Source organism: Staurois parvus, unplaced genomic scaffold (genome assembly GCF_062004578.1).
Source record: "Staurois parvus isolate SC_StPar_1 unplaced genomic scaffold, SC_StPar_1.0 ptg000154l, whole genome shotgun sequence".
Classification (NCBI taxonomy): Eukaryota; Metazoa; Chordata; class Amphibia; order Anura; family Ranidae; genus Staurois; species Staurois parvus.
Window position 1 is genome coordinate 12,375,835 of NW_028317950.1, and position 12,710 is coordinate 12,388,544.

Here is a 12,710-nt window from a genome sequence, read left to right on the forward strand (position 1 = left end):
TGTTACTGTAGCTGGATGCAGGGCAATTGTGCAGATTCAGAGTAAAAGTTCGATAAAAAAAAAAAAAAAAAAGAAAATCAACTTTTGGGGTAACCTAAACTGGTCAGAATAATCTTTTGCTACTGAGAGATACAAAGACAAAGTGCACTTAATCTCTTTGCCCTGGTCTACCTCCTCCACAGATGTGTGCTTACCGAAATGATGGTGAAAAGTGCCTTCTCCTGGCTGCACCCGAGTAGTACATACCCATACACTTCTATGAGGATCTAACTCCATCCCCCAGCCAGGACACGTTTCCATAGAAGCCTAAAGGGCTGTAATGTGCAGGCGCTGTCAGGATAGGGCACCTTTCAACAAATAAAAAAAAAAAAAAAAAAAAAAAAACAACCACGTAAAAAATAGGAGGCAGTGGCTGTGGAGGGGGAAGGATGGGATAATTTAGGTCAGAGTAAAAGAAAAAAGCCGGCCATGGACTGTTCGAATCTCAACTGGTTCAGCAGGGACTGGCCGAGATTTGAACCATGTATGGGCAGGCTGAATGTAACCAAGTTGATCAATCAACTTGGGTACAACCAGCCTGTTGATCATAGCGATTATTGCCAGCGTCTATTATATCTGCTAGCAGTAATCACGGTGTTCTCCCGTCCAGGAGAACACAATAGCTCTGCGGGAGGGATTCCTCCATCAACATAGTCAAACAATTTCCTTTCCTTCAACCACTCGACTCCATCTGTGGCCGGCTTTAGTGCACTCTCTGAAAGTAGACTTATTTCTTAACATAACTGGGCTGGAGCTAAACTCTAAAATGTTTTAGAGCCCAACTATGCTTAGAGAAACACCCCATCATCTTGCCCATTCGGCCTGAAAAATACCAGGTTTTGGAGCTTTTAGAAAGCAATGGCATCACCAGCTCAATCATGTGTCTGGGCTTATTGATTGGCCACCTGGCCCATACACTTCAGTGAAGCCCAATTCTCCCTCCGTCAAATAAAAAAACCCTTAAATACTACTTGTATAGCTTACTTCATAAACGGGCATTTCTTCCACCTGTTTAGCGATCAACCGCTACACCAAGCCAGCCCAGAAAAGGTCAGTATTACTATAAAAAAGGTATATCATCTGTTATAAAGTTCTCATACTGCAAACACCAAAAAGTAGTTCTAATGATTGTGAAGGCTCCTGATCACCGGTGAGTTAGAACCTCTCACTTTGCCCATTCGGGTTCTCTTGAAAGCCCACCACCCATGTGGATCCATCACTGACATTCATCCGCATCATTCCATTTGTCTGTCGGAACCTTTGGAAATAACTGGTCTGAGTATGCAAAACATAACTTTGCCCTTTCTCCCAGGATGCAGTACTTGGTCTTGGGAGCCATTCTCCATGTCTGAGCACCATTACATTGTGGAAAGAAATAGGACCAGCATGGAGCTCACACAGGGTTTAGAACCTCGGCTACCACGAAGAAACGAAAAAGCAAAGGAGAGCAACAGAGGTGAGAATCAGTGGGTGAGTGGGGAGGAGGATTCAAGAGAACCTGTCACTTTGTCCTGAATAGCCAAAGTGACAGATTCCCTTTGACCCACAAGCAATTGGGATCATTTCATAGCTGTCACACTAACTGGGCTCGAAAACAACAACCAGAGAAAGCAAGATTTATTTCACTCTTTTATTGAAGTTCTGATAACTTCTACACTTTAACAGAAATCACAAACTATTCATATCAGACAGATGGAAGCTGACTGGTCTATGTGGGACTCTATAGTTCCTGTTGTTTCAGACACTTTGTTGAAGTACAGCCCAGTGACTATATGCCTCATTTATCAATTATGGGTTGCAGAATTGAGCTGTTCCTTATTGATCAGCCATCTGTCTTGCATGCCAGACTTGGGGGTTGAATGGCCGTTCAGAGTACCCAATAAAAAGCTATAAAACATGTGGCGTGGTATGCAGTCTAACAGCAGACAAGTGCTAGCAGTGGTTTTTTATACTTCTTGTTTAGACTCCAGTGGGGAAATGTTAGAAGCTCTATGAGGTTTTTTATTATCTTAGTAAATACAGTAATACCTCAGTTTACGAATTTAATTCTGCAGGACTTTTCGTATAGCCACAAATTCATAAACCGAAACACTGTTTCCCATAAGAATGCATTAAAAACCAATGAATCCGTTCCGGAGAGAAGAAAAAAGTAAACTCTACTAAAATATTGCAGGAGTTATTTTATTAAGTGATGTGGTATTTTAGTAGTGACAACCATATGTTAATGTTCCAGGTGTCAGTGGGGTTCCCCACTGACAGCTGAATGTAAAAGAATTGTCGATAATTAAAAAAATATCGAACAGCGTGGGGTCCCCCCTCCCACCCATACCAAGCCCTTCGGGTCTGGTATGGATTTTGAGGGGAACTGCCACACCAAAATTATAAAAAAAAAAAAAATAATAATAAAATGGTGTGGGGGGGGTCCCCCCCCAAAATCCATACCAGACCCTTATCTGAGCATGCAGCCCGGCAGGTCAGGAACCTCCTGAACCATACCAGGCCACATGCCCTCAACATGAGGGGGTGCTTTGGGGCAGGGGGGCTCCTCCCCCAAAATACCTTGTCCCCATGTTGATGAGGACAAGGGCCTCTTCCCCAAAGCCCTGGCCAGTGGTTGTGGGGGTCTGCAGGCAGTGGGCTTATCGGAATCTGGAAGCCCACTTTAAAAAGGGGGTCCCCAGATTTCGACCCCCCCATGTGAATGAGTATGGGGTACATGGTACCCCTACTCATTCACAAAAAAAGTGTAGTGTGAAAAAAGACAGGACACGGTCTTTGACAAGTCCTTTATTAAAAGAAAACACTCCAAGAATGTCCCCCACAGTAGATCCAATGGCAATCACGATGCCCGCCATCACCGCCCCCCAAAAAAAAAAAAGAATTAAAAAAAAAGGCTTGGCTTCCGACAATGGCTTCCAGCCTTCTGCCTGCTCAGGTGGTTTGACAGTTCTTAAATATGTAAGGGGCGGGGCCACCCAGGGACATCAGGCATGTGACCCCACCCTATGTGACATCAATGATGTCACATGGGGTGGGGTCACTCTGGTGATGTTCCTGGGTGGCCCCACCCCTTACATATTAAGAACTGTCAAGCCACCTCAGAAGCAGACAGCTGGAAGCCATCATCGGAAATGGAGCCTTTTTTAAATTTTTATTCTTTTTGTGGGTCGGCGGCGGTGACAGTGGGCATCGTGATTGACGTTGGATCTACTGCGGGGGACATTCTTTTAATAAAAGGACTTGTCAAAGACCGTGTCCTGTCTTTTTTCACACTAAACTTTTTGTGAATGAGTAGGTGTACTATGTACCCCATACTCATTCACATGGGGGAGGCAGGATCTGGGGGCCCCCTCGTTAAAGGGCCCCCAGACCACCAGCCAGGGTTGTGGGGAAGAGACCCTTGTACCCATCACCATGGGGACAAGGTGCTTTGGGGGGAGCCTCCCTGCCCCAATGCACCCTCCCCCCCCCCCCAATGTTGAGGGCATGAGGCTGGGTATGGTTCAAGAAGTTCCTGACCTGCCAGGCTGCATGCTCGGACAAGGGACTGGAATGGATTATAGGGGGGACCCCCACGACATTTTTTTTTTAAAATTTTGGTGTGGGAGTTCCCCTCAAAATCCATACCAGACCCAAAGGGCTTGGTATGGATGGTAGGAGGGAACCCACACTGTTTTTTTTATTTATTATGGTGCCGGTTTTTAAATGTAATTGCAGCTTTTTTTTTTCCTTCACTATAGCTTAGAAATTCAGCTGTCACTTTCCCCCCAGCTAAAAGAAAATGGTTTCTTTTAGTTTATTTCCCTAAGTTAAGAGAAACAATGTTTCCTTTTAGTTTCTTAAAAGAAACTTTCCATTAACTCCGGGGAAAGAGACAGCTAATTCTGTGAGCTATAGTGAAGAAAAAAAAAAGCCATCAATTGCATTTAAAAATCAGCACCGACATACACTTCATATTGCGAAAAAAATTCATAAACTGAGGCATTATTTTCAATGGATTATCATTCGTAAACCGAAAATTACGTTAACCGAGGCATTTCTGTACCTGGTGATCGTCACTTGGACAGTAAACAATGAGAAATCAAGCTTTGGTTAGACATACAGTACATATCTCTGCAGAGGTCACATGTTTGTTCATATGACTGCAGAACCATAGCGGCCGAGTGCTGCAACAATAATCCGATATAAATTCCACCTTTAACTCAGTGATTATGTTTTGCCTGGGCTATTCCAAGAGATTGATTGTTGCTATTCAAGAAGTTTTTGCAAGTAACATTTAAAACCTTGCTGCACTAGATAACAATTAACAATAGTATTACACTGTGACAAGTATATTTCCTAGTAATTACAAGTCTCTATAGATCAGTGTTTCTCAACCTTTTTTGAGTAAAGGCACCCTTTAAAAATTATGGACAGTCCCGAAGCACCCTTTAAAATGGACATTCTTGAGGCACCCCATTCTAAAATGGGGTGCCTGAAGACTGTCCATAATTTTAAAAGGGCACCCCATTCTAAAATTTGAAAAACTATTCTAATAGTTTTATATCATGCTGCAACATCCACACATGTAGGACACCCAACATTAGAAGTAATTTATTCTTCCAAAGCAAATACACTTTTGCACACTGGTACTGACTAGTATTCCCATGTTTCCCTTCTCTCTCAGTTTTTCCCCATCACTGAGCTAATATGACCCCAACACTGATGGAGAGGGGCAGGGGAGGGTCAAACTAGGATGCTGTGCAGCCAACTGACATCCTCCTTATCAACTGATGAGGTTATTTGTTGTCAGGCTGCAAACGGCTAGAAGGTTGTAACAGTGCACAATGAAAACCTGTGGCTTTGTGCAACTAAAAGGCAGGCTTGTTCCACCCACTGGCTTTGTATACAAGTTTTGGGCAATTTTTAGAAAATTTGCCAAGGCACCCCTGAAGAAACCTCAAGGCACCCTGGTTGAGAAAGGTTGCTCTAAAACAAGGTCACATCACCATTGTTATTAAAAAAAACAAAAAAAACAAAAAAAAAAAAAAAAGAGTTTGTTAGGGTGGAAGCATTAGCTACCAAATGAGAAGTATGTGAAAGGTGAAGAATTAAGACAGGAGCATACAGGAAGCCAGCAAGTCGAGGTCTGAATGCCAAGAAAAGGATCTTGGCATGAGAAAACCACTCTGGACTATAAAGCTGAATTGGGCAGCCAGAGACCCGAAGATCTAGTCAACAAAAACCAAAAGGTGAAATTAACTCAATGTACTTACACTATGAAAATGTCTGCTAAAGCTTTACATTTGCCCCCAAACTCCTGATAGATTCTTTGCACCACTTTGTGGAATTAGTCAAATCTCACCCAAAAAACTTGCCGAGCTCCCATTTCGATAGCTTCTTGCAAAACCTCCTGATAATCTAGACCAGGGGTCTCCAAACTATGGCCCTCTTGGTGTTGAGGAACTGCAAGTCCCATGAGGCCTTGCCAGACTGACAGCAACAGGCAAGACTCCCAAGGCAGAGGCATGATGGTACTTCAATAGCTGGAGGGCCAGTTTGGAGACCCGTGCAAAACTTTTGTTATGAAGTGCTCACTGGAAGTTAGAGGGAAAAATATACAAACAGCAATACCAATCTAATGCTTCCCTACTAAACAAACCTGAAAACAATGTTGTCTAAGAGCCCAACTTTTCTTGTCATGACTGGAAAGCGCATGGACTTGAAGGAAGATCCCAGGTGAAGCCCCAAACCATTAGTCTGTTTCCCCGTTGCTCACTCCAGATCTCCCTAGTTGGGATATTTCAGTGACAATTGTTGGCACACTTCATTTAGTGGAACCACAAAATCTGGGTTTATCTACTTTGCGTCCTAATAATTTTGCAGAAGTTTGGTCACTTTTATACCTTTGCCCCCAAATATTCATTAACTTCCAATACCTATAAATGCCATCAGCAGAATGCCTCCATTAGCTAATTTGAGTGTCTTCACAGTTGCCTCTGGAAGCAGACTGCATGATGTACCATCTCAGGATCTTGTTGATGGGCCATTGACATTCATGTAATTCACCCCAGAGGTCTGGATTTGTATTTGAAATCTACTCTTCCACTTTCCACCCGGTAAAATGTTACATCAAAAAATTTCAGCAGATTGATGCCTTTTTGCACCCATCTCACACCCTTTATTTTACAGTCTACTACTTGATTAAGGCAGAAGTAGGGAACTCAGACTTTTCCACCCCAAGTTACCTAGCCTGGATATCAGTTATGAATGTTCCACTTTACGCCTAATCGTTGATACTGGTAATGCAGTGGACCGCACAAAGGTTGGGTTTGCATGGATTTTCGACTAGCAGTTTAATGACTTTCACAACTTTCTCACCTTCTGCCCCCCTCTCAGCCACTTGGTGCCATTTACCACAACTACCATCAGCAGAATGCCCCCCTTGGCTAATCCGTTGTTCTCTCTAGATCCAGCCTGTAGGCAGTGCCATCTCAGGAACTTGTTGATGGCTCATTGCCACTGATGTAGCACCCCCCCCCCCCCAACGATCAGGATTTGATATCTACACTTCCACTTCAAAATACTGATCCCAGTAAGACATTCCATTAAATAATCGATTCTTGCAAACTGAGGTCTTTTTCACTCCCCATCGCAGTCCACTGACCTGCTAATGACATAAGTGAGGAACCCAGGCTGGACCCCAAGTTACCTACTCTCGATCTCAGTTGTGAACGCTTTGGTGCTACACCTGATGGTTGATACCGTTAATGTACTGGACCCCCCCACAAAGACTGGGTTTGCCCAGGTTATCTACTTTGTCATCCAAAAGTGTTGCAGCCACTTTCATATCATTACTACTAGCAGTTCAATGACTTTGGTACCCTCTGCCCCCAAATCTTCATCAGCCTCAGAAACCCACAAATGCCACCAGCAGAAGACCTCCTTTACTTAAATCTGCCATTCCTTTTAGATTTAGACTGAAGGCAGTACCATCTCAGAATCTTATTGATAGCACACCTCCAAAAGGTCAAGATGTGATACCTACTCTTCCACCACAAAATGTTGCACCCAGTAAGAGGGTTATAATGCAAAAGTGAGGAACCCAGGCTGCCGTCCATTTCCCCCCACCTCAGGTTACCTGATCTGGGTCTCAGCTGTGATGTTTTTGGTGCTACACCTGATCTTTGGTACTATTACTGTAGTAGACCCCTCAAAAATTGAGTTTGTATAATATCTGCATTGCCATCCAAAATGTTGCAGTTACATTCAAGTTCTCACCCTCCACTACCCAATAATGACATAAGTGGAGAACCAAGGTGGGCCCCCCCCCAAGTTACCTAGTCTGGATCTCAGTTGTGGACATTTTGATGCTATGCCTGACAGTTCTGTTCATGTATCGGACCCCCCAAAGGTTGGGTTTGCCCAGATTTTCTATTTTTTTCATCAGCCTCCAATACACAGATGTCACTAGCTTTGTTGGCCAATTTTGGGTGTCTCAGCTGTTTCCTCTTGATGTGTCAATGACATCCATCTGACGCACCCCCAGAGGTCAGGATTGAATATCTACTCTTCCAACTCCAATAACTGGAACCCCAAAGTCATTACTATAGAAAACAATCCATTCCCCCAACTCATACCTATCACTAGATAATGACATATGTGGGGACCCCAGGCAGATGACTCCCCCCCCTTCCCAAGATTACCTAGTCTGGGGGGTCTCTCCACATCTCCTCGGCAGACCGGTCTATCGCCCCCGGTGGGGATCCTGTCAGTACTCCGCCCAGGGTTGGTGCCATTGATGAAGCGGACCCCCAGGGGCTGAGGTTTGCAGGGGTACCCCACTTTGCTGGGACCTTTAGCTGGAACCCGATGCACCCCCATCTGGCAGTTCTCTCTGTTCTGGGAGTTGAACATTGAAGTCCGGAGCCCCAACACAAAGCGATCGAAGGTCAGGTATCCATCGGGGGGCGCCACCTTCCTCAGGCAATGCAGCACCCCGGGGGGCAGCTCTCGGGTGTCCGCCCCCCTCCATCGGATTTCGATCTCTCGGATGTGTACGTAGCCCCGCCGTTCATCGTCCAGGATGTCGAAGAGGGTCCGCAGGCTGTGCAGGAAGGCTCGGGGTAATCCGTGTGTGCTGCCGGCCGCCTCCATCCAGCCCGATCCCTGACCACACTGTGCAACACTCAGCCCAGCTCACCCGGCGATGACGTCATCCGCTGCAACCCCACATCGCCGCTCATTGGCCAGGACTCACCTCTGCTCGGCGCTCATTGGCCCGCACGCAGAAGACTTGCAGTTTGATTTTAGAATAGAGTGGAGAGTGTGAGAGGAGCGCTGGGAGGAGTGAGAACCGATACCGATACCGGCCTGGACTGACCTACCTGCTGAACACTACATAGGGGGCACCCCCACCAACCATACACACTGCAGAGGGGGCACCTCCCCCCCACCGACCATTCAGACTGAATAGGGGGCACCCCCCCACCAACCATACAAACTGCAGAGGGGCATCCCCCCCCACCGACCATACACACTGCATAGGGGGCACCCCCCCACCAACCATACACACTGCAGAGGGGGCACCTCCCCCCCCACCAACCATACACACTGCAGAGGGGCATCCCCCCCCCACCGACCATACACACTGCAGAGGGGGCACCCCCCCACACCAACCATACACACTGCAGAGGGGGCACCCCCCCACACCAACCATACACACTGCAGAGGGGGCACCTCCCCCCCCCACCGACCATACACACTGCAGAGGGGGCACCCCCCCACCAACCATACACACTGCAGAGGGGGCACCTCCCCCCCCCCACCAACCATATACACTGCATAGGGGGCACCCCCCCACACCGACCATACACACTGCATAGGGGGCACCCAACCTACCGACCATACACACTGCATAGGGGGCTCCCTCCCCTTACCAACCATAGACACTGCATAGGGGGCACCCCCCCCACACCGACCATACACACTGCATAGGGGGCACCCAACCTACCGACCATACACACTGCATAGGGGGCTCCCTCCCCTTACCAACCATAGACACTGCATAGGGGGCACCCTCCCACCAACCATACACACTGCATAGGGGGCACCCCCCACCGACCATACACACTGCATAGGGGGCACCCCCCCACCAACTATACACACTGTATAGTGGATACCCCTACCAGCCCTAGACCTTGCATAGATGGCACTCCTACCAACCATAAATGCTGCATAGAGGGAGACCTCTACCATCCATAGACACTGCATAGAGGACACCCCTATCATCCATAGACACTGCATAGAGGACACCCCTATCATCCATAGACACTGCATAGAGGACACCCCTACCACCCATAGACACTGCATACAGGGACACCCCTATCACCCATAGACACTGCATACAGGGACACCCGTACCACCCATAGACACTGCAACCTGGGAACCAACATCAGAGCATTCAAATTGCTGCGCATCCTCCTGCAGCATGTAACTGACACTATGATCAAATAATTCCGGGGACTCCTATGGGCATGATAGTGGGGCTATGGAAGGAGCAGCTATGGTGGACAAGGAGCCTGTGGAATAGGCCACTTTGGCATCTGCGGTGGAAGGCAAAATAGTATGAGCCTGGGTGACCGAGGATGACGATGGCTGAGTTATCCAGTCCACCTCTTCTGCATGTTATGGCTCAATAATATGGCCAGCACCGTAAAAAAAGGACAAGCGTACCCTGTCTACACCATGTCCATGACCACCGCTTTTCACTGTGGACACAAAGGCTGCTTACCCCTTCTTAGCTGCCTGTGAGCATCTGCCTCTCCTTCTTGGCCTTTCGGACATGATGGGGATTTTTTTTTACGGGATTTATATCACTGTATATCACACATTTTTCTGTGTGGGATGGGATTTTGGTGCTTGGGTGCAGTATGTTTGTGCTTGGTGCACTATAAACTGTTTTTTTAATTTTTCTTTTTTTGCTCCTATAACACTGCACAAGACTGCTCCTGTAATAGTGCACAAGCCTGTTCCTATAACAGTGCGCAAAGCTACTCCTATAATACTTCGGGAAGCTTCTCCTATAACAGTGCACAGGGCTGTACCTATAACACTGCACAAGGCTGCTCCTATAACAGTGCACAAAGCTGCTCCTATAACAGTGCACAAAGCTGCTCCTATAACAGTGCGCAAAGCTAGTCCTATAACAGTGCGCAAAACTACTCCCATAATACTTCAGGAAGCTTCTCCTATAACAGTGCACAGGGCTGTACCTATAACAGTGCACAATGCTGCTCCTATAACAGTGCACAAAGCTAGTCCTATAACAGTGCATAAAGCTACTCCCATAATACTTCAGGAAGCTTCTCCTATAACAGTGCACAGGGCTGCTGCTATAACAGTGCACAAAGTTGCTCCTATAACAGCGCACAAGGTTGCTCCTATAACTGCTCAAGGCCGCTCCTATAACAGTGCACAAGGCTGCTGCTATAACAGTGCACAAGGCCGCTGCTATAACAGTGCACAAGGCTGCTCCTATAACAGTGCACAAGTCTGCTCCTATAACAGTACACAAAGCTGCTCCTATAACAGTGCACAAAGCCGCTACTATAACAGTGCACAAGGCTGCTGCAAAAACAGTGCACAAAGCCGCTCCTATAACAGGACACAAGGCTGCTGCTATAACAGTGCACAAATCCGCTCCTATAACAGTGCACAAATCCGCTCCTATAACACTGCACAAAGCCACTCCTATAACACTGCACAAAGCCACTGCTATAACAGTGCACAAAGCTGCTTCTATAACACTGCACAAGGCTACTCCAATAACACTGCACAAAGCCACTCCTATAACACTGCACAAAGCCACTGCTATAACAGTGCACAAAGCTGCTTCTATAACAGCACACAAGGCTACTCAACACACAGCCATTAATGTCTGAACCGCTGGCAACAAAAGTGAGTACACCCCTAAGTGAAAATGTCCAAATTGGGCCCAATTAGCCATTTTCCCTCCCGGTGTCATGTGACTCCTTAGCGTTACAAGGTCTCAGGTGTGAATGGGGAGCAGGTGTGTTAAATTTGGTTTTAATCGCTCTCTCTCATACTGGTCACTGGAAGTTCAACATGGCACCTCATGGCAAAGAACTCTCTGAGAATCTGAAAAAATTAATTGTTGCCCTACATAAAGATGGCCTAGGTTATAAGAAGATTGCCAAGACCCTGAAACTGAGCTGCAGCATGGTGGCCAAGACCATATAGCATTTAACAGGACAGGTTCCACTCAGAACAGGCCTCGCCATGGTTGACCAAAGAATCTGAGTGCATGTGCTCAGCGTCATATCCAGAGGTTGACTTTGGCAAATAGACATATGAGTGCTGCCAGCATTGCTACAGAGGTTGAAGGGTTGGGGGGTCAGCCTGTCAGTGATCAGACCATACGCCGCACACTGCATCAAATTGGTGTACATGGCTGTCATCCCAGAAGGAAGCTTCTTCTGAAGATGATGCACAAGAAAGCCCACAAACAGTTTGCTGAACACAAGCAGACTAAGGACATGGATTACTGGAACCATATCCTGTGGTCTGATGAGACCAAGATAAACTGATTTGGTTCAGATGATGTCAAGCGTGTGTGGCAGCAACCAGTTGAGGAGTACAAAGACAAATGTGTCTTGCCTACAGTCCAGCATGGTGGTGGGACGTGGGAGTGTCATGGTCTGGGGCTGCATGGGTGCTGCAAGCACTGGGCAGCTACAGTTCATTGAGGGAGCCATGGCCAAGCATGTCTCCAGACCTAAACCCTATTGAGCATCTGTGGGGCATCCTCAAACAAAAGGTGGAGGAGCACAAGGTCTCTAACATCCACCAGCTCCATGATATCATCATGGAGGAGTAGAAGAGGACTCCAGTGGCAACATGTGAAGCTCTGGTGAACTCAATGCCCAAGAGGGTTAAGGCAGTGCTGGAAAATAATGGTGGCCACACAAAATATTGAAACTTTGGGCCCAATTTGGCCATTTTCACTTAGGGGTGTATTCACTTTTGTTGCCAGTGGTTTAGACATTAATGGCTGTGTGTTGAGTTATTTTGAGGGGACAGCAAATTTACACTATTACACAAGCTGTACACTCACTACTTTACATTGTAGCAAAGTGTCCTTTCTTCAGTGTTGTCACATGAAAAGATATAATAAAATATTTACAAAATGTGAGGGGTGGACTCACTTCTGTGAGATACTGTACAGCCCATCCCTATTAGGCAGCAAGTGAACATGTACATGAAGTTAATGTGTTGAAAGCATAAACAATGGGCATCACAGTTTCTTGTGTATGGTAGCCGCAAACCGCTCAGGGTGCCCATGCGGACACGAGTCCACAGCCAAAAATGCCTACAATAGTCACTGAACTGGGCCACGGAGCAATGGAACAGGTGGCCTGGTCTAATAAATTATGTTTTCTTTTACATCATGTGGATGGCCAGGTGTGTGTGTGTCACTTACACGGGGGAGAGATGGCACCAGGATGTGCTATGGGAAGAAGACAATCTGGCGGAGGCAGAGTGATGCTTTGGGAATGCTTTTGTTCAGCTGGGAAATCTTGGGTCCTGCTATCCATGTGGATGTTACTTTGACACATACTACCTACCTAGACATTGTTGGTGACCAAGTACATCCTTTCATGGGAACAGTA

At 46.6% G+C, this 12,710-nt stretch overlaps 1 protein-coding gene across 1 annotated transcript in view; it reads right to left on the reverse strand.

The window, feature by feature from the left end:
* The window catches only part of SAPCD2 (suppressor APC domain containing 2), a 36,910-nt gene extending 28,684 nt beyond the window's left edge, over positions 1-8,226 (reverse strand). The window contains exon 1 of the mRNA XM_089675061.1: positions 7,725-8,226. Within this exon, the coding sequence (XP_089531187.1) occupies positions 7,725-8,175 (451 nt within the window). The 5' untranslated portion in view covers positions 8,176-8,226. The remainder of the gene's footprint in view (positions 1-7,724) is intronic.
* Positions 8,227-12,710: the final 4,484 nt, after the last annotated feature.